Source organism: Ictidomys tridecemlineatus, chromosome 3, assembly GCF_052094955.1.
Source record: "Ictidomys tridecemlineatus isolate mIctTri1 chromosome 3, mIctTri1.hap1, whole genome shotgun sequence".
In the NCBI taxonomy this organism is placed as follows: Eukaryota; Metazoa; Chordata; class Mammalia; order Rodentia; family Sciuridae; genus Ictidomys; species Ictidomys tridecemlineatus.
In genome coordinates this window covers 146,246,610-146,273,137 of record NC_135479.1, presented here as the reverse complement: position 1 = coordinate 146,273,137, position 26,528 = coordinate 146,246,610, and the positions used below count along the sequence as shown (strand labels likewise).

General features: G+C 40.8%; 1 protein-coding gene across 3 annotated transcripts in view; it reads left to right on the top strand.

The window, feature by feature from the left end:
- The window catches only part of Cd86 (CD86 molecule), a 70,634-nt gene that overhangs the window by 589 nt on the left and 43,517 nt on the right, over positions 1-26,528 (top strand). The window contains exon 1 of one of the 3 annotated variants that reach the window (XM_040270276.2): positions 15,958-16,407. The exons of the other annotated variants lie outside the window; for them this stretch is intronic. Coding sequence (XP_040126210.1) covers positions 16,355-16,407 — 53 coding nt within the window. The 5' untranslated portion in view covers positions 15,958-16,354. Of the gene's footprint in view, positions 1-15,957; positions 16,408-26,528 lie in introns of those variants that run through there. 3 annotated transcript variants of the gene reach the window in all.

Genomic DNA, 26,528 nt, shown 5'->3' with positions numbered 1-26,528 from the left:
CAAATATGTTTTTGGTACACCATAGTCAATTTGGCCTAAGAGTGGAGGACTCACATGGAGAAGGTAAAAGGAGAGAAGCCAAAGAAAAGGAAGGAGAAGAAGAGGTATCCTGGGTCCTAAGTATCTGTGGACTCCCCATTCATGGAGCCAACCACTGAAGATGGGTATTGTAGTTAGACCCATGATGGTCGTGTCTGTACTGAACATGTATAGACTTTTTCTTTCTTGTCATTATTCCCTAAATGATGCAGTATAACAATTATTTACATAGTATTTGTGGTATACTAGGTATTTTAAGTAATACTGGGGTGATTTAAAGTATATGAGAGGATGTACATGAGTTATATGAAAATACTATGCCATTTCACATAAGAAACTTGAGTATTCAAGATTTTGGCATTTATAGAAGTCCTGGAACCAATCCCCATGGATACCAAGGGATGACTGTATAAGGAGAAAATACAAAATTCAGTTAATGAGTCACAATCAGGCCATGGGAGATCGGGAGATTCTGGGGAGGGTGGGTTAGGGGAAGGAGGCTGAGTAGTTCAATTAGTTGTCATGTATGGAATATGAAAGATGTGCTGTGTTCTTTACTAGTGCTGTTTCACTCAATTTTAATCTCCAGGATGGCTTTTGGACAGATCCTATTATCGTGCTGTTTTATAGATGAACTAAGAGTGGCTTAAAGAGGCTAAATAATTCACCCAGGGTCACACTGCTCCTAAGGGGTAGAGACGAGGTCTTTCTTGCCAGCCTTGCTGAGCACCACAGGGCTTCTCCATGTTGCTGCAGGTTCCGGTCCCATGGCAGGGACTCCCAGGTAGAAGTCACACCTCCCCTTCCTTTGCACGGTGACGGCTCCAGTCGTTACTATTCTTCTTTGAAAGTCTTTCATTTACCCAACGCTTACTGGTTTTGGAAATAGTCTTGCTGCATTTTTTTTTTTAATCAGAAGACTAGAATTTCATTTTCAAGCAAAGATTGCTTTTCTCTCTAGTGAAATCTTGAAATTTTATAAGCGCCCGTAAAAAAATTCAGAACTTAGAATCTTTGTGGAGCAACAGGAATGATGTTGCTTAATCCTAGCACTGCCCACAGAGGCTTATAGGAAAACTAGTCATTGTTTATCTGGTTATTGTTAAGATTCTCTTTGTTTCAGTGCCTGAAAATTGGTTACAAACCAACAAGTAGCCAATAAACAACCGTTAACTCTTATCTGAAATAAAAGGAATACAAATTAAATCAGCAAAAGATCTTTTTTTTCTTCTTTATCAAAGTGGTAAATATTTTTTTTTTTTTTAAAAAAAAAGCAAGAATCCATGCTGGGTCTGGGACTGGGGCTTGGGCCGGGGCTCAGTGGTAAAGCTCTTGCCTAGCATTTGTAAGGCACTGGGTTCAATCCTCAGCACCACATAAAACTAAATAGACAAACTAAAGGTATTATGTTCATCTACAACTAAAAATACTTAAAAAAAAAAAGAATCCTCCATGTTGCTGAGGAGAGAGGAATATTTATACTCTTATTGCCAACTGAAGTTTATATAATCTTACTGAGCAATAATCTAGTGAAATATATCAAAATCCTTTAAAAAGTGTATATATTCTTTAACCAAACATTTCCCCTTTGGAGAATTTATGCTAAGGATTTAATAATATGTGTCTGTAGAATTTTAGTGACATATTTTTTTTTTTGGCCATTGTTTCTAATAGGGAAAATCTTTGAAACAACTTACATATCTAAACATAGGTAATTAGAACATCCATATGGAACATCATGGAATCATTAAAATCCTGTACAGAACACTTTATAAAATGTTAGCTTAAGGGGAAAGTAAGCAGAATGTATAGTGATACACACAATGTTACTCAGAAATACAGATGGCTTTATTTTCTACTGTGTGCTTTTGAACTTGAAGGTTTTTAGGCAGAAAAATAAAATGAGATTTTTTTTTAAAAAGAAACCAAGCTAAGATGATTTTTATTTACAACTATTTGGCAGTACATGATCACTCATAATCTGTGGGATTCCACTGTAAGGCTTTAGTCCTTTGTGTTTAACTTTTTTCATGTCTTGACTTCTCTTCAAAAATAGGCTCACTCCAACCTTAACTCCTTCAGTTCTTTTAGGCCTATTTTGATAGCACATTATACTTGGAAGAGGACAGAGCACTCATTTCCTTATTTTACAGATGTGATTGTCTGGTGGTTAAGTGGCCATGCTTTGGAAAGACTGCTGGGGCTTGCAAACCAGCTCCCTTGCTTTCTAGTTGTGTGGCCTTGTAGAAATTGCTCAACCATTGTAATGCTCAGTTTCTTGTCTCTAAAATGAAGATATAATTAATATGTCAGGTGGTGGTTGTGAGATTTTAATGTGATAATCCATATACTGATCTTAGAACTAGGTTCTGATAAACACTCAGTAACTATTGTTATTAATTATTTTTATTATTGTTGTCGTAAGGATTAAGAAACAGAAAGGAAGTGATTTGTCCAAGATTGCACAACTACTAATGGCATTTCTAGGACTAGAATGCAGAAAGTTTCTTTACCAGCAAAAGTGTTCGGTATTGTCTGAGCCTGTCAGGGACATCCCAAGCTGGGTTCTCAGGGGACAACCTGAAACAGGTAGTGCTCAAGAATAAGGACAGCCTCCAGGGAGTAACTCTGATCACTATGGGAAGCTACGTATTGGGAAGAAGGATGAAGTGAAAGAAGTCAAAGCCAAGTTGGGTGCAGGGACAAACATGGAGCAAAGAGTATAAGAGAGGACATGACAAGAGGACAAGAGAGTTATAGTGGCATCAGAGAGGAGAGGACTCATTTAAAAGATATTCAAACACTAGACTTGACAGGATTTGTTTTTAACACATTTGGAGACTTGGGGGAGCAAGAAGTGCCCAGAAGCATTCTTCATAAAATGCAAGACATAGGAAGTGGAGTGGGTTTGGGGCAAAGGAAGAGAGAAGACAGAGGGTGTGACCATTTTCTAACATGTGGAATTTGGGATGTCTGTAGAGCAGCTGAATGGAGGTATCCAAGTAGAAAGGAGATATTCAGGTGCCGAGTTCAAGAAAAAAATACAGACTAGGGTAGACATGAAGAGTCTTCAATGTAAGTCCAGTTTATAGTTTAGATTATCGTGAGGATGACTTCCCCAGGGAGAGGGATGGTGAAATGAGAAGCCAAGCTGGAAACTGGAAAATCTGGACAATTAAGGAGAGAGAAGAGGCAGAGGAGCCTACAGTGGAACTCAAGGAGGGGCTAGGGAGACTGGAGAAAACCAGGGGAAAAGTGGGATTATGGAAACCAAGGGAGGATAAGGATGCAGGAAAGAAGAGGACGTATCCATGGGAAGACAAAGCCGATTTACCAAAATTCTGCGTTGAGCACATGAGATACGACATGAAAGGTGACTCTAGTCGCTCTGTGCTAATGGTTGAATTGTGACCCACCTCCAAAAGTTACCTGTTGAAATCCTAGCCTCTAGGACCTCAGAATGTGATCATTTTGGGGTGGGGTGTTTACAGAGATAATCAAGCCAAAATGAGGTTGTCAGGGTGGGTCTTACTCCAGGATGACTGGTATGCTTAAAAGGAGGGGAAATTTGGACAAAGAAATATACAGAGAGGGAAGACAAGATGGCCGCCTACAAACCAAGGAGAGAGGCCGGGAACAGATTATTCCCTCACAGCCTTCAGAAAAAAACAACAGAGCGGGTACCCCAATTTGGTACTTCTGGTTTCCAGGGGGGAAAAAAAAAATCTACTGTTTAAGCCATTCCGTTTGTGGTACTTTATTACCATAGCCAGAGCAAATTAATGCATTTGGTGAGAAAAATACAGCCAGAGAAACTGGATAAACACATCAGAGAGGTGGGAGGGGAACAAAGAAATGAAAAGAATCAGTTTTACCTAAGTTAACAGGACAGACATGTTTCACCAAGTGGAGGGTAGTCACAGTGTCAAATTCTGCAGAAAGGTGAAGTAGGGAGAAGGACTGAAAATGTCAATCCAGGGTCCCCCTCCGTGACCTTTGTGGCACTTCCAGTTGAGTGAGGGAGTGAACTTGAAAGAGCTGAGAACTCGGAGACAGCTCAGAGGGACCACGCCCGCCCGCCCGCCCGCCAGCAAAAATTTTGGTGGATAAATGGGGCCTGTTCCCTGGAGCCAACTCCTCTCTGCTGTTCACTACAAGCTGTGGGGAAATAACCTAGAGTCAGAGCGGACTCTAGAATCTTCTGTCCTGGAATCTTCTTAGTTTAAAAGCTCAGCAAAGGAGAGAAAACTCATCACTTCTTTCTACCCAAAACAGCTTGGAAAGGATTTCAAGATCAAAAGGATTTTTGCAGCTGTCATTTGACATGTTGTGTTTTGGTCCTGACCGAGATTCCTTTCCATATCTTTAGGTCATGGCAAAGCTGTTATTTGAGGTCTCTCAGAGATGAAAATTTTGGCGTAAAGAAGAAAACAAGCCCAAGTAGAATTTTATAATCACTTATAATTTATGTCAACCATCAAGAAAACACATACAGTAGAATTGGAGTAAAGAAGCGTTAAAACGTTTTCTTAGAAAGCTTTGAGTCAGAATAAATCTAAAATTTGCTTTCTGAAATATCAGGGAAATGATAAGACAAACAGCCCAAATTTTTCATCTCTATAATATTGGGGACCAAATTAATAATACTTATTTTACTAAACGATCTGATAAAAATAAAAATGGTTGAACATTTAGTTAAGTTAAACTAATTGATCAATGCCAGTCAGAAACTGGGAAAACTGGATAAAACTGAAATATTCAACTACACAAACTAATTAATCATCACCCCTATCTTACAAGTATTTTCAACCAACTAAACAAAAATATCTGATGAACTTGCTGATCTTTAAAACACTGTGGTGAATATAGATGAAATAGCTGATGTTATTTTTATAGTCTTATTGGGAATAGAACCAACAATTATGAAATGAAAAAAGAAATTCAGTTTTAGTAATAGTTCAGTGATTTTTAACAAAGAATTATAAATTACAAAAAAGTTCATTTTCCCTAAATATTAAAGAAATGCTAATGTGAACACCAATGAGATACTTTCATTTATCAAATTAAACAGTAAAACAATCCAAATTAAAATGTGGGCAAAAGATATGTTTCCAAAGGCATTTCTTCAAAGAGGATATGCAAATGGAAAATTACCACATTCACAGATGGTCAACGTCATTTACTATTATGGAAATAAAAATTAAAAGCATGCAAGATGTCAACATAGTTAAAATAATAAAAAGATAGCAATAACACTAATGCTGGCGGAATGCAGAAGAAATAGATTATGCATATATAACCGCTGGGAATGTGCAATGTTATACCCACTCTGGAAAACAACACTGTCTTACAAAAGAAAACATGCACTTACCAAATGACCCTGCAATTACATTTTTAAGCATTTTCCTAGAGAAATGAACACGTATGTTCACACAAAAACTGGTACATGAATATTCATACCATTTTTATTTATAGCAGTCAAAAACTGAAAAATGAAATGTCTTTCAGTGTGAATATTTAAACTATAGCACATACATACCATGAATACCAAGTAATGAAAAGGAGAGTACTATTTATATATACAAAAACTTGAATGAGTCTCCAAGGGATCATGTTAAACAAAAATGCCAATTCCCAATGGTTACATACTGCTTGATTTCATTTATATGACATTATTGAAATAGAAAAACATACTATAGAGACAGAAGATTGGAAGTTGCCTTGGTTAGAGGATAGTAGGGACAGTAGGGGTATATGGCTATAAAAAGACAGTGCAAGGAAAGCTTGGGGGTGTGGCACAGCTCTGTACCTTGATAGTGGCAGTCATTACATATGATAGAATTGCATAAAACTACACACACACACACACACACACACACACACACGTGCATGTAAAACTGGCAAAACCTGGATAAGCTCTGTGGATTATATCAATATCAATTTCCTGTTTTTTGACATCCTATAACAGTTACGTAAGCTGCTACCATTGGGGGAACTGGGAAGGATACTCGAGACTTCCCTATACATTTTTTTTAACTTCCTTTGAATGTATAATTATTAAAAATTTTTAAAATGTAGGGCTAGGGATGTGGCTCAAGCGGTAGCGTGCTCGCCTGGCATGCGTGCGGCCCGGGTTCAATCCTCAGCACCACATACCAACAAAGATGTTGTGTCCGCCGAGAACTAAAAAAAAAAAAATATTAAAAAAATTCAAAAAAAAATTTTTTTTAAATGTAAAAATAATTTTAAAAATCCAAATGCTCATCTTTATTCAATATTAGAGACATGCCAATTGAAACATCAATAGGATATTTTCATTTATCAAATTAGCAATCACAGATTTGGGTGGTGGGTGGGTAGAGGTATTGATTCTAATGAGTAAATTATAAAAGGTAATTTGATATACTATGGGTTGTGGGGATATTAATGGGTATAACCTCTGTGGTGTGCAATTTGTTAACTTATTTCTGAAGTCTTAAGATGCTTACACCAGAGACACTCATTCTGGGAATTGCTTATTTCTCTCTGTTTTAGGGAATTTTCTTTTCAGTTCATTTAGCACCTTTGTTCCAGGCACCATGCTGCACAATAGAAAGACTTCAGAGATGAGTAAACAAATTTGTCTTCTTGAAGCTCTCTTTAGTGGTAAACATATCAATGCAATACTTCTTTATTACAGTGAACTGTGCATGCTTTCATGGGCACGTAAATGTAGCTGTTTCTGCTTTCTGTAGGTCATATCGTGTCTTAGATAAATGCACAGGATTAAAGGCTATTGATGTCACATAATCAGCAGTTAATACACAGTTCTCTACTTATATACTAAGGTTGCCATTTTGGCAGAAGCATCCAACTCCCTGAACTTCAATGTCGTTCTCTGTAAAATGAGGGTACTAGTACTTAACCAATGCCATGAGGGGTGTAAGAGTTTATATGGATGTAATGTCTCGTGCAAATAAAACATTTTAGGACTCACCCTTTTTTTCTTTAAAATCTATCATTTCTTATGTTTTAAATTGAGTCTTAAATTTCTTTAGCTCTGCCTTTTCTGATTAATTCTAACTAATAAAACCTTACCTATAATCTAGAGAATGCTATAATTGACCTCCTACTTATTGATAAGAGAAGGGCAGGCTAAATGCAGATGAATAAGGTGAAAGCCAAACAACAAAGCCACCTGAACTGTATTTTATGTAAGATGGGGTACCAAAAACATTAAAACAAAATCCTGCCCTGTAATTGGGTATATGGGGTTTGGAAAACTATAAAAAATCATAAAAATTGTCTATTTTAACTTTTTGAACTTTAAATATTTATGCCTGCTTCTAATGTGTAAAGACTTTTTGTATCTTTACTCAGCTTGGCTGACTGTTCAAATATGTACTTCTAATTTTAGTAGATATAAAATTGCCATTTTTCTTTATTCTACAAAATGTTTATATATCTTTCCTTAATAATTTCACTACTATGGATCTAACTCATCAAATAATAATAAAAGGTATTGAAACAAATGTGTGCACAAAAATGCTTACTACAGGGTCTGGGATTGTAGCTCAGTGGTAGAACACTTGCCCTGTATATGTGAGGCACTGGGTTTAATCCTCTGGACCACATAAAAATAAAGTAAAGGTATTGTGACCACCCATAGTGTATATATATATATAAATGATTGCTACAGCATTATTTAATATAAGGAAAATAAGCATCAACCTAAATTTTTAATCATAGGTAGATGGTTAAGTAAATTAAAAATGAAGTTTTAAGTGGCTTTGTAAAAACAAAAGACAACATAAGATTATGGAATTATAAAGAAAATATACAAAAACAAGATAGCCAGCAAATATGTCAGAACAAGTTGGTGGGATTATAAAAATGGGGTTCTTAGATAGGTGAGCATACATTGCCCTGCTAACATGGATGAAATCAAGGCAGAAAGCCATCTCATGGTAGCCTCTAAGCCAGGAGCGGCCAGCATCGACTCTCAGAGAACGGAAGTGAGTGACATCGGTCTGTGGTTTCTGCCTGGTCCCATGACGTATAGACAGTGGAAGTGTTCCACCCTGCCAGTGAGGCCCCTCCCCAGGCTGCTGGTCATCACACTGTTGCCCTCTATGTAAGGATGTGAGTCTGGACAGCTCAGCTTTCTTTTCCAAGAGAAGTCAGAAAGGTAAACTTATTTAAACATATATTTTTTTAAAAATCCCTAATTTTTATATAATGGCTTGATGTCCTAGAAGGAGCTGGTTTGCTCTAGACTACAATTTTTGCCTTGGCCTCTGCCAGTGCAACAGAGGGTCAAAAGAGAGTGAAGTAACTGTGGATGGACTAACTTAGAAATATATTATATTGGGGCCCAGGCGATAGTGAGTCAGAACTAGAAAGGAAGAGGCTATGACTATATGCTCATTAATTTATTCAGTTTAATGTTGGGGAAATGAAGATGAATCAGATAGAAATTCTATATAGAAGCTACAGCAGGGAAGAAGTAGCTGACATTTCTTACCATCTGGCAGGAATTATGGTACGTGATATTACATCATTTAGTCTTCACAACGCGGGAGGTAGGTACTATTATTGTCTCTGATTTTCCTCAAGTGAAAACTGAGTCACATAGCTGATAACAGAGCCAGGGTTCCAAACTCCAATCTAATTCCAAACCGAAGCTCTGAATAACCATGCTATCTATCTACTATGGGAGATCAGGGGAGTGAGCAATTGTATCTAGCAGCAGGAAAGATTTGTGGATGAAGAGATTAGAAGTTTGAGAGAGATGTGTTGGGTCAGGGTCCAAAATAAGCTCTGGTAAACCGAAGGACAAAGGCCAGTTCCAGGGAGGGAGCCAGTAGTCTTGAGCAGGAACAAAACCTGGAGCAGAGGTCGAACATTTTTAGTAAACTAAAAATGTCCACAGAGAGTAGTCAAATAAAACAAAAGCCTTGACATATTTAGTTGCCAATATTTCAAAAATCTAGAGAATTCACACAATCTTGGATATCTAGAGACATCCTCTGGAGAACCAGAACACTGGGTAACAGGGCCCTCATTCCCACATGATAACAACTGGTGAACCTGGCAGAGGCTGCCTAACTTCTAGTAGGGAATAAACTCTCCTCTTCCCCTATGGCTGGCTTCCCTCCTTTAGATGACCTGCTTGGATTCCACAGGACCTGAGTCTCGAAAGTGAGGCAGCAACAGGTGAGAAGGAATCACCAGTGAACAAGGCAGGGGAGTGCTGGAGTCCACAGTGGAGGTGATGAGAAAGTCTGGACCTGGCCAGCTGCCTCCCTGAAGAAGTCAGTAGGTGAAGGATGGAAGGTGAAGGACATGGAGAGGCGAGACAGCAGGGAGTTGGAAGGTTCTAGAGGGCCTTGGGGAAAATATTTTCTTAAATGAAAGGAACTCTGGACAGGTTATTCATTTCTCTGAGCCTTGGTTTTTTTTTACTATTAACAAGTTGAATGGTTCCAAACTTTCAGAGGGTAAAGATTAAGTGACAAATGGAGGGATATCAAGCACATGCCCAGAGTAGGATGGAGCACATGATGCTGTGATGGTCAGGAGCTTATGTACATGTCATCCCTGCATCCTTAAAGTAACCACATGGGGGGAAATATTATTTTCCCCATTGAAAAAGAAAGAAGGAAATTGATGTTCAGAGAGGTTTAGCAATATAAGGTTGAACCATTAGTAAAAGGCAGGGGGAAACCAAAACCAAACCATTCATCAGTCAGGTGAAAAAAAAGTACGTTGACATCTATCTGACATTCTCACGTAGAAATTAAAACAGATTCAGTTCCATATCTTCTTAAGCTTGAGCTCACTAACTGTATGATTTTGAGCAAGTGGCCTAACCTAACCTTTCTGAAACTCAGTTTCCTCATCTGTAAAACTTTTTACATTGATCACTAAGATTAAATGAAGTAATGCATTTGTAATAGCCACAGTGCAGTAGTAGAGGGCTCACCTTGTAGCAATCCGTTTACAGATATTGGTTTCAAAAGGTGCATATGTACTGAGCCCCACTCTGGATCTGTTACTATGCCAGGTCCTAGGGAAAGCAAAGGGGAATGAAATGTGCTTCCCGTCCTTGTGGACATCTGAACAGGACAGCCATCTGAGCAGTGAAATCTTAACAGAACAAGGAAACTGTTTTTAAATGGAAGAATAAACAGGGTAGTTTGGGAGTGAGGAAGAGGTAGATAGGGTGAAAAAGACGAGGGAAGAGTGGCAGGGAAGGCTTTACTGTGGCAGAGTATGAATCTTGAAGAGTACAGATTTGCAGTTGAGAAGGCAAGGAACACGTGTGCCAAGGTGAAAGAGTCAAAAAGTTTTCAAAGATCCCTGGGAGGCACGGTGGAGGTCAGCAATAGTGACCAGCCAGAGGGTGATCAGCGTAAGGTATGTGGGCTGGGTGATAAAGACAGAAGAGAAGGGGCTGGGGTTGTGGCTCAGCGGTAGAGCGCTCGCCTAATGCGTACAAGGTGCTGGGTTTGATCTTCAGCACCACCTAAAAATAAATAAAATAAAGATATTGTGTCCAATTATCATCCACCTATCAGAGAGAACATTCGGACTGGTGAATCTCCACATTACGTACAACCACAAGAATGGGATCCTAATTAGAATAAGTTATACTCCATGTATGTGTAATATATCAAAATACACACTACTGTCGTGTATATCCAAAAAGAACAAGTAATTAATTTAAAAAAAGGAAAGATAATTAAGGAACCAGAGGGAGGCTGTTGAATAGTGAAGGTGAGAGGTGATTAAGACACCAAAAGTGGCTGCCAAGGATTTGGAAGTGTGTATTGAGGGAGAAAGGCAAAGCAAGGGTGTCATGAACACCATTCAGAGTGTGAAAATGGCCTGAGCCCTTCTTCCAGAGACCACAGTCATCCCACGGGACCAAAACAAAAACACAGAAAACCTCTTTTAAAAATAATCTCTTTTGTTTGCATGCAAATGGCCCATGCACAGTGAAAGCGCAACTCAAATGCAATATTTCATCTCCAGTTTATGAAACACGAAGATCAAATTGGTTTATGAGTGCTGCCCTTCTTAAAAATTCCAACAGCTCCCAAAAAAACTAGTCAAACAGTGCAGGGCTTATATAAGAATGTTTCAGCCTTAAATAAGATTTTTAGTAAAGTTCAAATTGAAGCACTTTTCCAAAGTCAGGAACAGAAAGAGCACCATCTCGTTTTACTGGAAAAATTTCTTTCAAGGAGCAGCACCTCTCTGTGGTAGATCCTTAGAATCTTCCTTAAAGGAATGGGAAGGAGAGGAAGGGAATAGCAAAAATTATACCTCAATGATTTTGCACCACCAACTTGAGAACTGCAGATCCAGGTGGATGAATGCACATTTCAGGGGTCCACAATTCTTAGGTATGTTGCTTCTGAGTCAAAGATGCCACAGGAAAGTGAGTCTCTGAGTGTGCAAGCCCCAACACCTGTTGTGAAATAGAAGCTGTAAAAAAATTCATCTTTTTTCTTTTTTAAAAATAAGCTTAGTCATATTGGTGTGTTCTGTATAACCTTGATCTGTTTTATTTTACTTTGCTGTGCACATTATATTGATACTCTTACATAAATATTTTGCATAAGGTGCTTTCACAGATCTCATGCTTCCCTAAATGTGAAATATGCTGCTATTTGTTAAAATGTGTTAGTTTTGTTATGTCTGAGATTGCCTCCTCTGCACACAGAGGGAAAAAAGTTATGGACTTAACTCTTCTAGCAACTTTTACATTTAAGATATTACCTCATTTTATTTCTTCTAAATGAGAGTATAAAGGAAATGACAGTTTCTCGGAATATGTAAGTGCATATCCCTTAAACCAACAGGCCACTTTAGAGTCAGGGCTCTAGCCTTTTGAATTTGGCTTTCAGGTTCCCAAGTCTCCCTGCAGATTAAAAGGAGAGCAAACTTGGAATCAGATTTTATTTTGAGTTCTGAAAAGTGACATTGTAGATGTTGGTAGTCAGTTGATGGGTATCATTTTTAAACCTGCTGCACATATATTTCATTTGTCTTGGGAAGATTTTACATATTTTATTTGTAAAATAATAGGCCATATTTCATGTAAACTATCAGAGGAAATACTGAGATTGTAAGATTGTAAACTCCTACTGAAGAGTTAGCATAGTAATTTCCCCTGCTGGTACCAGGTATTGAGCCCAAGGCCTCACACATGCTGGGCTAGTGCTCCACCACAAGTTACACCCCAGTCCTAACAGCTAGAATAGAGAATTGTTAATTGCAGGGGAAGTGAAGGATGACTTAGTCCATCCTCCGCCCAGTCAGTTCTCTCTACTGTGCTATCTGTGACTTATGATTATGTAGGCACTGTGACCATTTCAAATATGAAATGAAGAAGAAACTGATACTTCCTGGAGAAGCCTGTTCCTGAGCCAGAGGTCCTGCAGAAACTTTTCTTAGTTGTGAACTACATGACATAGTTAGAATCTACTTCACACTCTTAAGACGCCTGGTTACTCAAACATAAGAACATCATACCTAACTGAAGTGGCATATATTGAAAATCCCTTGGTGGCCAGTACCCTGACCTAATGAGATGGATCTCCTGCCCTCGACTACAGGCTCCAGGAGGGCAGAGATCCCTCTTCTTTAGCTAATCCTGGATCCCTGTCTGGGGCCTATATTCAGTCAAGGCTTACTAAGCAGCCCTGGCACCTGACCCCTCTCCTCTCATGAGGTGTTGGGATACATGGTAGGCAGGCAAGGTGGGAAGAGTGTTCTGCGTGTGGTCTTGTGGCTGTATCCTGTTCCCCTGTGTCCATGGGGTGAGTCACAGGTCCCTGGATTCCCTATACTGCAATCCTTCTCTGGCCTAGCCTTGCTTCCATGAACTGTGGTCCAGTTCTCCACTGGCTTCTTCAGTTCCCCCATGATGGCCCTTGTTCCATACACTGCACAGAGACTTCTGATTCTGGTTGTGGCCCAGCATGCCCCATGCCACTCTGCTATGCCTACACCAGACCACAGATCTCACTCCGATGCTGCTCATAGGACAGTGGGCTCCTCACCTGCTGCAGTGGTTGTTACTAGTTGTAGGTCCCCCAGTCCATCTTTTCCCTCCTTCCCATTGCCTGTACCATGAAAGCAACTGCATGTCCAGAGTCCCTGGCACAGAGTCCCTGGCACAGAGTCCCCAGCCCAGCAGTACTTTTTCTAAAAATGCATGCATCTTGATGACCATTTTTTATCCTTTTGACAATTTTCCCCTTAACCTACCTGCTAATATAAGAAACTGCAATCTTCAGTCCAGATCAATGCATTTTGCTGCTGAAGTTCAGGTATGTTTTATTAAAGCCACCATGTGATTTTGTTGTTGCTGTTGTTGTTACTGGGTATTAAACCCAGGGGCACTCAACCAACGAGGCACATCCCCTGCTCAATTATTAGTTGCTTAGGTCCTCCCTAAATTGCTGAGGTTGGCCTTGAATTTGAGATCTTCCTGTCTCAGTCTCCCAAGTTGCTGGGATTACTGCACCCAGCACAACTGTGTGATTTTTGAGAGAACGTGTAGACAAAGGGTTTCCATTCACTTGATAGAATCCTGCAAATACCTGTTGGTGTCCCTTGCCTTTCAGACTTCTCCTTTGAGGATCTCTAGGCAAAACTGTGTCACTGAAGCCCAGGTTCCGCGTTCATAAACTGATAGAATACGAGTTAAGAAACAATACACCTTGCTTCTTTCCTAGCACGCATGAATGATGGGTATAAATTTGCATCATGAGAAAGTGAATACAAAAAGATCCCCCAGGGCACCTAGGGAGACAGAAAAAGCCAGTCTAGGATGAGCATGGCATCTGTGTGAGAGTGTGAGAGTGAGAGTCCCTCTCTGCCTCAGTGACATAAATACCAAGTCTGCAAGTATGGGGCAAAGAAAAAGAATCAACCTTTAATTCTTAACTATATAAATTTTGCTTTCAGTGTAGGATACCATAGCATCCCCCCTCAAAGATAAAAGAAACCCACTACATTTCTAAGAATGTTCCTCCAGAAAAATGGAACTGAAAGCTTTTTTTTTTTTTAAATTGATCTGACCCTAAGAAAACAGTGGGGCTTTTTCTTTAATTTACCTAAGGAATTGACATAAAAAAATCTATGGCTCTGCACCAAAAAATATGCATAAAGTGTAAAAGCAGAGGGCAGTCATTTTAAAAAGACTGGAGATTTTTCTAAACATTGTATGTGTGGCATTTAATTACAAGTGTGCACCATGGGGAAGTGAATCTTTGGACTGTGAAATTGATGCTAATTTTCTTTCCCAGCAGTTTAGGAACTCTCTAAAATGTCACATCATTAATTTAGTCGCTTTGCCAGGAATCAGTGCATGTGGTCAGAGTGTGTGTGTTTTTAAATTAATAGCCTTTATTTTTAGAACAGTTTTAGACTTACCAAAGGGGGAAAAATTGAGCTGATAGTACAGAGAATTCCCATCTACCCTCTACCAGGGCACAGTTTCCCCCATTTTTTGCAAACTTGCATTAGTGTGGCATATTTGTTCTGATTAATGAGCCAATATTGATGTATAATTAAAGTCCATGCTTTATATTAAGGTTTCCTCTTTGGGTCATATAGTTCTATGGGCTCTGACAAATGTATACCATGTACCCACCATCATACCATCATACTAAATATCACCACCCTAAAAATCCTCTCTGTTCTTCCACCTGCTTATCCCTCCACATCTCCCTCCAAGCCCCTGGCAACCCCTTATCTTTTATTGTCTCCATTATGTTGCCTTTTCTAGAATATCATGTCATTGGAATCATATAGTATGTGGCCTGTTCAGATTGGCTTCTTTCCTTAAACAATAAACACTTAAGTTTTCTCCACCCTTTTTCATGTCCTGATAGCTCACTTCCTTTCATCATTGAATAAGAGTCCATGTATGCATGTACATAGTTTGTCCATTCACCTATTGAAGGACATCTTAGTTGCTTCCAATTTTTTGGCAATTATGGACAAGGCTGTTATAAACTTGTGTGTAGATGTTTGCAGTTATTTTATTTTTAACTCAATTGAGTCAATGTACCTAGAAGTGTTCTTGCTGGCTTACGAAGTAGATGTTTGCTTAATTTTGTAGGAAACTGACTGCCAATGTAATTTTATCGTTTTGCACTTTTACTTTTACCAGCAATGAGTGAGAGCTCCTGTTGCTCCACATTCTCGGCAGCATTTGGTGCGGTCAGGTTTTGGGGTTTTAGCCATTCGAATAAGATATGCAACTGTCCTCACCCTCACTCTCTTGAGTCCACTGTGGTCTGTGAAGTCTGGCAGCTCCCTGACCTCATGCCACAGTGGGAAATGAGAATGTTTACAGAGACTGCCTAAGCTGAAGGCTGCCTCTCTGGGCATGAGCCATCACCCTGAGGTTGTCACCCTCTGGGAGCACCAAGCAAGGGGTTCTGGGGTTCCCACTGCTTATAGGATCATACACTTCTCCCCTTTCTTCTTCTTGCATAAAACACAGGATACCCACATCATCTCCTCTATGGGCTTTCACAAAAGCGCAGAGGAGAGCCTTTGACTTTGGATCTCCTCTGCTCACCCCCACCTGCACAAATCTGTTTCAAAGAAAGTTCAGAAAACAGACACTACAGAGAGTGGAAACTGTTTATCCTACACTGGAACTGCCACTTCCACCACTATCTAGAATACTTTTAGACGGCTCCCTAGCCACAGGCCACAGGCAGTCATTTAAACAGAGCAACGGACATATGGCTGAGAAGGGAAATTAGAGCTAAGTGCTGGATGATTCTAAATGCTGATGGGTGTCTGGCTCTGTCACACTGAGCAGACCCTGAAGGTGTGGGCGTGGCGTCAGGAGGGTGTGCGCCTTTTCCCGCCCACAGCTCTGTCTACTGCCCTGGGTGGCCTCTCCCCCTCCGGCTGCTTTTCCTTGCAGCCTCGGCCTTAGGCATGAGAACATCCGGGGATGAGGCAGTGGAGGAAGAAGGCCAACACAGAAAGCAGCTTTCTGAGGTTACCAGCAACTTCCTCCTCACCAAGCACAAGGAACTGGTCTTCATCCTGCGCCGCCTCCTGGCAGCCTTTGATGCTGGTGACTACCAGAGCTGCTGCATCCTGTCCGCCCGGGCTCTCGTGGCGCACAGGGCAGCCATGGTGCTTCTGATTGGCTGATCGCTGGCCCCAAACACTGACACACAAACAAGAGTGGGTAAGGGGGCGGCCATCGGCTTAACGTGTGAAAACAATCATGGTCAGCCGACCTCCTACAATTGTTTTAAGCTAAATGTGACCTCTGACTCATTGATGAATGTCATCTTGTCACTGCCTGCTCCAAGCTGCCAGAGCCCTCTCTGCTGGGAGGTATGTGGACTCACTCAGGGAGGAGGGTGCTGGTGGGAGGGTCCCTAGCCGGGTCTCAAGGACCCCGTTGAGCGGGGTCCTCGAGATCACATCCCACCGAACGGTGGAGGAGACTGCTGGTATTTAGCAGAGAGTGGATTTATAATATCTGCATTCTGCATATCGGGAAACTTTGACCTAAGAGGGTTCATGAATATATTCTGGTAATTCTAAAAAACAGGACAGGGACAACTGGATGTTACTTACGGAGCTGGGGAGTTAGAAGTGGTAGATAAGGGATCATTATAAAAAGGATCATGTTCCTATAACTATCAGGTAGTGAGTCTCCGAGTCTGGCCAATGAGAAAGCAAAGCTCAGACATGCCTCCATCAGAGATGACACAGAGGGGTCCCTGCTTGAAAGGCGAGAAGGACAGTTTCCAAGGTCCTTTACATTCTTGCAGTGCTAAATCAGTGAATTTCATGACACCACATGGTCCCTTATTTCTGGTGCTAGCCTTGCCACTCATCTCCCTCCTTTAGAGTACTTCTATGTTACAGCCTTGGAGGAGGCCACTCAGTGTAAACAGGAACTGAAGTAGGGATGTAGAAAAGGAAAAACTATAAAACGGCCTTTTAAAATAAAGAAAAAATAGCCTCTGGTGTGCCAGAATCTCAGGCACCATATAACTTCCCTAAGAACACACAGGTATCCAGAGCCACAGTATGAACACTGGTCTCTGTGATTCTCAAACCTAGTTTGATATGCCATTTGACATCTTTTTTTTTTTTTGCAAATGATACTACTTTCTGTGATTCTTAGTATTAACATAAAACTTTCTTTTTAAATAAATTTAGTTAAAGTAAGTTAAGAGAAAAATACTATAAAAGCAATAGTCCAGATTTTACATGCATGTGAAGTGGTACTAGTAACTAGAATGACTAAAGTTTGGGAAATATAGCTTCAGATATTTTGATAGCAGCACTTTCAGTTTAGCATATCTTGCATCTTGACTGTGTACAAAAAAAAGGAAGACCCTTAAAAATAAGGGAAACATGAATGAATTCTCCTGTCCTCTGATAGGTGAGTGATTTCATATTTTACAATAAGAAAACCACACGGACCCTTTCAACTAAAAGAAAATTGTGATTGTAAAACCCAGAGGAAACCCCCAGGTGGAGCCTATCCATATAAAGGGTGAAGTTTCCAAGATCTGCCTGTAGAGTGGCTGAGGGGAAGTAAGGCCCAAGTGAGTCAGGACAAGGACCTGGGCAGCAGTCTGCGGGTTGGAGAGGCCCAGGATGGAACGTGAAGGGGCTTACAGACCCTGCTTGGGAAGAACTATCATCACCTCTTTAATGCTAAGGGGAAGATCTTTGTGGAAAGGTCAAAGAAAGAACTGGGAAAGACTCAAAAGAAAAAAGGAGACTAATAACGGAAAGCTCAACAGCTCATACTTGCTACCAGGTGATTTGCATAGAATACCTTATTTGTCTCTCATAACAATGCAGAAAGGAAAGCTATAAGTAGTCCCATTTCACAGGACAGAAGATTGAGACTCCAAGGTGTCCAATAACTTGCCCTGTATCCAGTGGTCAAGCTAGAATCTGACCTGGGACCACCAGTTCCAAGCCCAGGGTCCTTCCCCGGTACCACATGTTTTGGCTGGGTGAGCTTCCTCAACCCGGCCACCAATAACCAACTTTCACTTTGTCACTTTTCATTTCTCTAGCTTTGCAGGCCACAGCTAGCCTCTAAAAAAAAGCAGAGGAGGCTTTCTCAGCAGGACTGCCTTGCTTCTTCTGAGCTCAAACGCTGCAGACCTCAGAGGCCCACAAATGCCTACCATTGCCACCAGTACCACTGAGCATAGGGCTCTGCAGTCCCTGATGCTCCTGGGCAGATCATAATGATCCCTGTCTATAATTGAAGCCGATCCCTGCTGAAGCACTAGGTTCAGAGATCTTTACCGGGCATAAACCCACCTTTCTCACTTCTGCTTGTTACTAGTCCCAGAACCCAACAGTTCCACCCACTTCCAGGAATAGTGGACCAAAATAATAGAAGCATTCCAGATTCATACAGTTCGGATTACATTAGGGTAATCGAACAATGATGGCTGCATATGAGACTTGGCTTCTAGCAGGATCCATGGAGATGAATGAATGATTCAATCTCTGCTCTAATGGAAGACCATCTCCTGCATCTCTGGGGGCCAGATCCAGTGTCTGGTACGTGGCTGAGCTGAGCTGAGTCTTTTCCCGTGGGCTTTGAAGATTGCCCTCCTCTTCTCTACCACTCTGTCAGGGAAGGTGTCTGTCATGATTGTGGATGGGGCTGTCTTTGGGGGTTTCCTCAGGGCTTTACACTGCCTCTCTGTCCAAGCCTGCATTTGTAGTCATTCTCATCAGTGGAAATGCCCACCTGCCAGCAGAAGTTATCTGGAACCACGCAAGAACATTGGCCCGTCTGCGGTGTTGTTTCTCTCTAGTCAGTTCCCCTTTCTGTATTTGAGTTCTAGCCTCAGTCCTGAGATTATTCTTTCTCTACAAGAGGAGTCTTAGGAGGCCTGGGGAGCTGGTACTGACTCCTCCGAGTGTATTTTCAAAACTTCGCTCCTGTGCTCTTTGGGAATGCTGCTGTGCTCATGTGTCTGGTCTCTGGGAGCTACGGTGGATGGGCGTAAGTGACAGGTATGTTCTTTTGAAGCCCATGTGCCCGGGGAGTACAGCGTGAGAGAAGGCTGCATTGGGGCAGAGATGGGGCTGGTGGCTGGCAAGGGGATGCATCAGAGGGAGGGCAGAAGACATGCTTAAAACCTTTGGCCATCGTGCTTAATTTGGAGTCTAGCTACATTGGAGATGAGATATCAGAAAAATGAGACTCTTCCAGCCAGATCCCTGTATGGGCTTTAGTGGGCCAAGAGACCAGATAGGCAGAAGAATGGAAGGTGCACTTACCAAACAGCTGGCAGCTGCCCTTGACCTTGGAGTGCTGGGGGCTCCAAGCAGCTCTGCTCTGGGAGAAACTGTCCAAGGATGTTGGCCCTGCCTGAGCCCCATGTACAATGGGAAATGAAGAGGAGGGAGGCAGTGTCACAACTTCTCTGTAATAGCCTCGGCTTTCCTGTCTGACCTTTCCTCCTCTGGTCCAGAAATGCTTATCCTCCCACCCCAACTTCTTCCCTTCTAGCTGCCCCATCCCAATATTGAGACCAGTAGGTCATTTGGAAAGAAATACTCTGATCAAAAAAGAGCCCGGTCAGTGGTTTAACACAGTTGCACATACTGTGAACACATTTGCATTTATTTGCAAATAGGCTTAAAATATCGCCTCCATTAATAGTGATTTAAGGTTCTGGAGAGACAGGTGAAAATAATTTTTGGCCAAGGGAACTTCCCACTCCTCTCAAATTGTAAAAACTAAGGAGATGGCCTGCTCTTCTTATGTGTAAATTCAGTCTTGGGACTAAGGCTCTGGACTGTGTATTTATGTGGTCAAATTCACCATTCTGTATTATGTTTGCTAAAGAGACCATGAGTGTTATCTTGTGAGCCGGCTAAAGTGTAATGGGTTTTCTGAATCTGTTATTATTCATACATTCAGAATATGTATATTGTGTGCTTACTATGTTCTAGGAACTGGGTTTTTTAAAAAAAATATATTTTTTTAGTTGCCAATGAACTTTATTTTATTTTATTTTATTTTTTAAAGAGAGAGTGAGAGAGGAGAGAGAGAGAGAGAGAGAGAGAGAGAGAGAGAGAGAGAGAATTTCTTTTATTTATTTATTTATTTTATTTTTATTTTTTTAATTTTTTTTTTATTGGTTGTTCACAACATTACAAAGCTCTTGACATATCATATTTCATACATTAGATTGAAGTGGGTTATGAACTCCCAATTTTACCCCAAATGCAGATTGCAGAATCACGTCGGTTATACATCCACAATTTTACATAATGCCCAATTAGTAATTGTTGTATTCTGCTGCCTTTCCTATCCCATACTATCCCCCCTCCCGAGAATTTCTTTTTTTTAATATTTATTTTTTTTTAGTTCTCGGCGGACACAACATCTTTGTTGGTATGTGGTGCTGAGGACCAAACCCGGGATGCACGCATGCCAGGCGAGCGCGCTACCGCTTGAGCCACATCCCCAGCCCAAACTTTATTTTATTTATTTATCTGCGGTGCTGAGAATCAAACTCAGTGCCTCACACATGGTAGGCAAGTGCTCTACCACTGAGCCACAACCCCAGTCCCAGGAACCGGGTTTTCAACAAGGAGCATAAATGATATAAGGGGACGCTGTGCTCTTGAAGCTGCTGTGCTCTTGAAGTGGAAAATAATAAAAGCATACTGTAATCACATTAACACCACTGGGAGCAACAGTACTTTGAAGGAAAGGAAAGGCTCTGAGTCATGGTGCTGATTAATTACTCTCTTTATGTTTGATATTTTCACAACTCTTTTTATCCCTGGATATTGGATGACCCATCTTGGGTAGAAATGAGGATCAGGAGAAAATTATAAAAGAGAAAAAGGTGAGCCATGCCAGATTCTTTAGGAGAAAAATCAAGATGTGAACAATATGTTTCAAAAATCAGATACAAGTAGGAATTGAGGTTAGGGATCTCTGGGCCAGGGGATTGACACTCTGAGGATACAGGAGAGAAAAGACAGAATTAAAACAACCTGGCTTAGTGGGGAGGCGCCTGGGCAGTTTTCCAGAATTTACGCCGTTCACTTTTCATGACCAGTCAGATAAGAACATGTGAGGGGCGCAGGAAAGACAGGACCAGAGTCTGTGTGCACAACCCCTCATTGAACGCTACTCCATAGATTTGTTTCTGAACTGTTTGCACATTGGAGGGTACACAGGCTGCAGCTTGGGATATAGATAACATCTCAAATGTGTGTAGGGGAAGAAAATGTGTTTTCAACACTATGCCTCTCTCCACCAAGGGCCTGGGACTTCATCCTCTTCCATCCAGGGATGTGATTCCTTTCTGAGTTCCTGAGTTCCATGTCTTATTTAGGTGAATTACCTGAACTTAACTCCTTAGGGTTAATAACAAACAACAACGAAAAACCCAACCCTTCTCCCTTTCTCCCTTCTAACTCTAATTTGCATTTTAACAGGGGCTTTCAAAAAAATGCCTGACCCCAAGGAATGAGTAATGTGGGAATTCCAAGTGTTAGATTAGGACTGGTACACAGATGGGGAGAAGGGGCTGTCCCTCAAACTGTGCCCTTGAAACAGTTAGCTTTTCTCTCTTTGACCTGGTTCTGGTTCTGAAACCAGAAAGGGGCTCCCTTAGAGGGCAGGATGGGCATAGCTACCTGTTAGTAAGTTCTCTGGGCCTTGTTCCTGGCAGGCACAGCCCCTTCCCAGGATGTGTACAGACCTGGATAGGCAACTATAAAATTTTGCATGATGTTTTTACTTTGGGCACTTATTGGCAAAAAAGGGAAAACTGATGTTTAAAACCATCAATATTTTTAAAAGGTGGTAAATTTTAACTCCAAAAAGTCATGATTCTAGATATACCTAAGAGAACTAGGTGTCTGTCTCAAACACAAACTTCTTGTTGGGGGACAGGAAAATCTAAAAGCTATTCCTGTATGGTGCCCCGTCTTCTGAGCTGATGAGGGTAATATACTCGTTTCCCCCCCCCCTTGGGTACTAGGGATTGAACTCAGGGGCATTTGACCACTGAGCCGTATCCCTAAATCTATTTTGTATTTTATTTAGAGACAGGGTCTCACTGAGTTGCTTAGCACCTCGCTTTTGTTGAGGCTGGCTTTGAACTTTCAATCCTACTGCTTCAGCCTCCAGAGCTGCTGGGATTGCAGGTGTGCGCTACCGCACCCAATGGGTAATGTACTCTTAATTTTAATACTTTAGTTACCACAGTATCAGAGGGTGAGTAAAAACCTCCTTTGGCTCCTTGTGGATCTGCTCAGATGTTTGCTTTTTGAAATCAGTGCACATCCTTGTAACATGTACCATATTTGATGCTGCCCTCCTCATATCTGTGTGGAAATACTGTACTTCCAAATGGACAAGGGCAAGAGCAGCTCCTGAAAGGAATCCAAGAGTTAGGTAAAAAAATTCTCCATAGGGCTGGGGATATGGCTCAAGCGGTAGCGCGCTCGCCTGGCATGCATGCGGCCCAGGTTCGATCCTCAGCACCACATACAAAGAAGATGTTGTGTCCACCGAAAACTGAAAAATAAATATTAAAAATTAAAAAAAAATTCTCCATAGATTGAGGCTACAGAGGGATTTGCTCCAAGGAGAGATTGGAAACTGATCAGGCCTGGATTAGAGGGAGATAAGCTGGTGAGGGAAGTGAAGCTCAGCAGGAATGATGTGTCTGTCCATAGCCAGCTATCCTTGGTGTCCACCAGGCCAGGAGTGTTCATGTTCTCAGTGAGACACTGCTCACTCACCTCCTCCTCATGCCCACTGCCTCTATGCTGGTCCTGTCTCTTCATCTCAGGACCACAAGCTTTACTGTTGGCTTTCTTGACCACTCTAATACCAGCCTTAACCTCTTTCCTTGGGCCACTAGCTTATTTTCTTCAAACTTTCATTGCATTATTTTTATTTATTTATTTTTAGTTGTAGATGGACCTATATTTATATTTTTATTTATTTATCTATCTATTTATTTATTTATTTATGGTGCTGAGAATCAAACCCAGTGCCTCACACATGCCAGGCAAGCACTCTCCCACAGAGCCACAAGCCCAGCTCATTGTTACATTTTTACTATATTTTTGATATTTATTTTTAAGTTGTATTTGGACGCAATGCCTTTATTTTATTTATTTATTTTTTTAATTTGATGCTGAGGATCGAACCCAGGGCCTCACACATGCTAGGCAAGTGCTCCACTACAGAGCCACAACTCCAGCTCATGGTTACGTTATTTTTTATACTTCCAAACTATTGATCCCCAATTCCCAATTTTCTCTCAAATCAGATATAAACTCTTTATCTGACTTTCCAGGCCCTGTTAAGCTCTTCTGATCTACTTTCAAAAAATTAATTCCTTGTTATTTGTGCAAGTTCAACCTCTTCTCCAGTCCAGTCCACTCTTCTTAATTTCCCATGAAAAGGCTACAATCATTGCTGCATTTCCATACGTCCCTAAACGTGATTCTACTTGACCATATTCTAGAACCTTGCCAGAGTAGCAGAGAGGATTTTGAATGTTCCCAATGCAAAGACATGATAAAAGTTTAAGGAGATGTTTATGAAAATTATCCTGATCGATCATTGCACATTGTATAAATGTGTTAAAATATCACACTGTAGCCCATAGATATGTAAAATTATTATGTGTTGCTTAAATTAATATATATATATATATATATATATAAGGGAAAAATGCGAAAGAATATTATACTAAGAAAGAACATGGAAACCACGGTTATGCCCGACGTTCTCTGCGTAGGTGCATGTATATCAAGAATGTGACTGAAAGGCTTAGCCAGTTCTACTCAGTCAACATTTAAAAGAGTTGTTGGAAGCTTGCAGAGCTTTTCAAGGGCAGAGGCAGATGGCCATTACACCAAGTTCTAGGAAATTCATCATTGCTGATGTCACAGGAGAGCAACCCTTAGAGGAACCTGTTCAATGATGCAGTGGCCCAGGCTGAAACCCTCATGAGTAGAAATATCAGAAGAAGTAGACTTAGTTAGAGCCCATACTGGGTGCAACTTCATCCACTCTAACAGAAACTGACTACTGCAATCCCTCGCAGCCTGGCTCACTTTGTTCACGCCATCAGGGTACAGTTCTGAGACCAAGTCTGAGTCACCTGTCAAGGCCCAATTCAAGTACCACCATCTTGTACCTTTCTGGGCCATAGGAGTGCTTGCTCTTCTCCATGTCATCTGAAGCCCTGGGTCACTTATAGTCAGCTCAACAGACTGTCCAGACAGGAAGGTCCTGTAAACATACCATACTGTCTCCAATGCTAAAAAAAAAAAAGAAAGAAAGAAAAAGTTCAGGATGGGGACAGAGAGAGATGGAGTGCTTCCGCGTCTTCCTTTATTTTTTCTTTTTCCTGGAAATGATACTTTTGAATTTAAATGTTATGGAGTTCGATTACATAACAAGAAATCCCTCCCCACAAAAGTATCTCTTCTGCATTGTACCCCACTTTTCCTTGAGCAGAGTTGATAATGGGGAGTTCATTTCCTCCCAAGAAAATTGTGGCTCTCCATTAAAACCTTCATCATCTGGAGCTGGACTCTGGCTCCTTTTGACTTCCAGTGATTGGAACTGCTTGCCCTTCAGCAACAATGTGTATGCTCTCCCCCAGGAGATCCCTTAAATGTTTTCAGAAGGCCACAGGGTGTTCACAGTCTTCTCTTCTTCAGGTTCATTACCCCCGGTCTTTTTAATTGTTCCTCATTTGACATAATTTCAATATTCCCTAGTGAACTGTGCTGCCCTTTCACTTGATAAACCCTAATTTTGTCAGTGTGATACCACAAGTGATGTGGTCTGATTAGCACAGAGTACAGAGGGCGAATTCTATGTTAAGACTGAATTAATTGGGCTGGGGTTTAGCTCAGTGGTAGAGCACTTGCCTAGCATGTGCAAGGCCCTGAGTTGGATCCCAGGCACTCCCCTCCAAAAAAGGACTGGATTAATTTTGGTTAGCCACATCATACTAATATTTATGTGATTCTTATATTTATTCTAGATAAGCTATTTCTCTAGCATCCACCTTTTCCATTTACATAGTTGTTACTTTAAAACTTAAGTACAGGTCTGTACACTTACCCTTATGACGTTAGTCTCTCTTTTTAGACTTTGTGAATACTAATTAGGCTGACCCAGTTTGGGCTCATTTTTGTGTCATCTGTATATTTGAAAATAGAAGTATAATTTCTGTTGCTTTCATTTATAATTTTACTAAGTATATGAAAGTGAATATTAAAAATCAGAGAGTCCTGTGGTACCCACTGAGGTATCAGTGTGTCAAGAATGATTCGGGGCACCCAATTGTTGGATGAATAAAGGAATCAGTCAATGAATCAACACTTTGTTCTCATCCCTTATATTTAATCCATGCCATATTCTGTTAATTATAAACCTAATTATTTCTTCAAATACCAACTTACCTCCATTTCTGCTATTACCATTCTAGACCAAACAGCTATGTTCACTAAACAACTTCAGTGGCCAGCCCATTGGTCTTTCTGCATCTGGCTTCCCTACTATACATTTGCTATTTAATAACTAGAGTCATTTTTTCCAAAAGCAAAGCTGATTATGTCCATCTCTACTATAATTTCTTCTTTTCTTTTTTTTTCTTTTTTTTTTGACACTGAGGATTAAACCCAGGGTTGCTTTATCACTGAGTTACATTCCTCAAACCTTTTTATTTTCATTTTGAGTCAGCATCCTGTTACATTGCTTAGGGGCTCACTTAGTTGCTGAGGCTGGCTTTAAACATTTTTTTAAAAAATATTTTTTAGTTGTTGATGGACCTTTATTTTATTTATTTGTATGTGGTACTGAGAATCGAACCCAGTGCCTCACACATTTTTTAAAAAAGCTCCTGGGCTGGGGATGTGGCTCAAGCGGTAGCGCACTCGCCTGGCATGCGTGCATCCCGGGTTCGGTCCTCAGCACCACATACAAACAAAGATGTTGTGTCACTGAAAACTAAAAAAAAAAAAAAAATCTCTCTCTCTTTTTTTTAAAAAAGCTCCTAATTGAGTTCTTACTTTAAAATGCTCTACCACTGAGCCCCAACCCCAGCCCCAAGACTTTTAACTTTTGATCCTCCTGCCTCAGCCTCCTGAACCACTGAGATTACAGGTGTGTGCCACCAAACCCATCTCCACTATAATTTCTTTAGTGGTTCACATTGCTCTCAGAATAAAGACCAAAAACCTTAACTGACCTATAAGACAAGTATGGTCTGGCCCCTGCCTAGGTCTTCCACCTTGTCTTCCACCTGCCTTCATCTTAGCCACAACCTTCTTATACCTTCTTTCACGTGCTCTCCTGCCTCACTACCTTTGTATATGCTATTTCCATTGCATGGAATCCCTTCTAGCCACACTCCCTAAAAACCTTTCATTTATTTAACACCTATTCAATCTGTTTT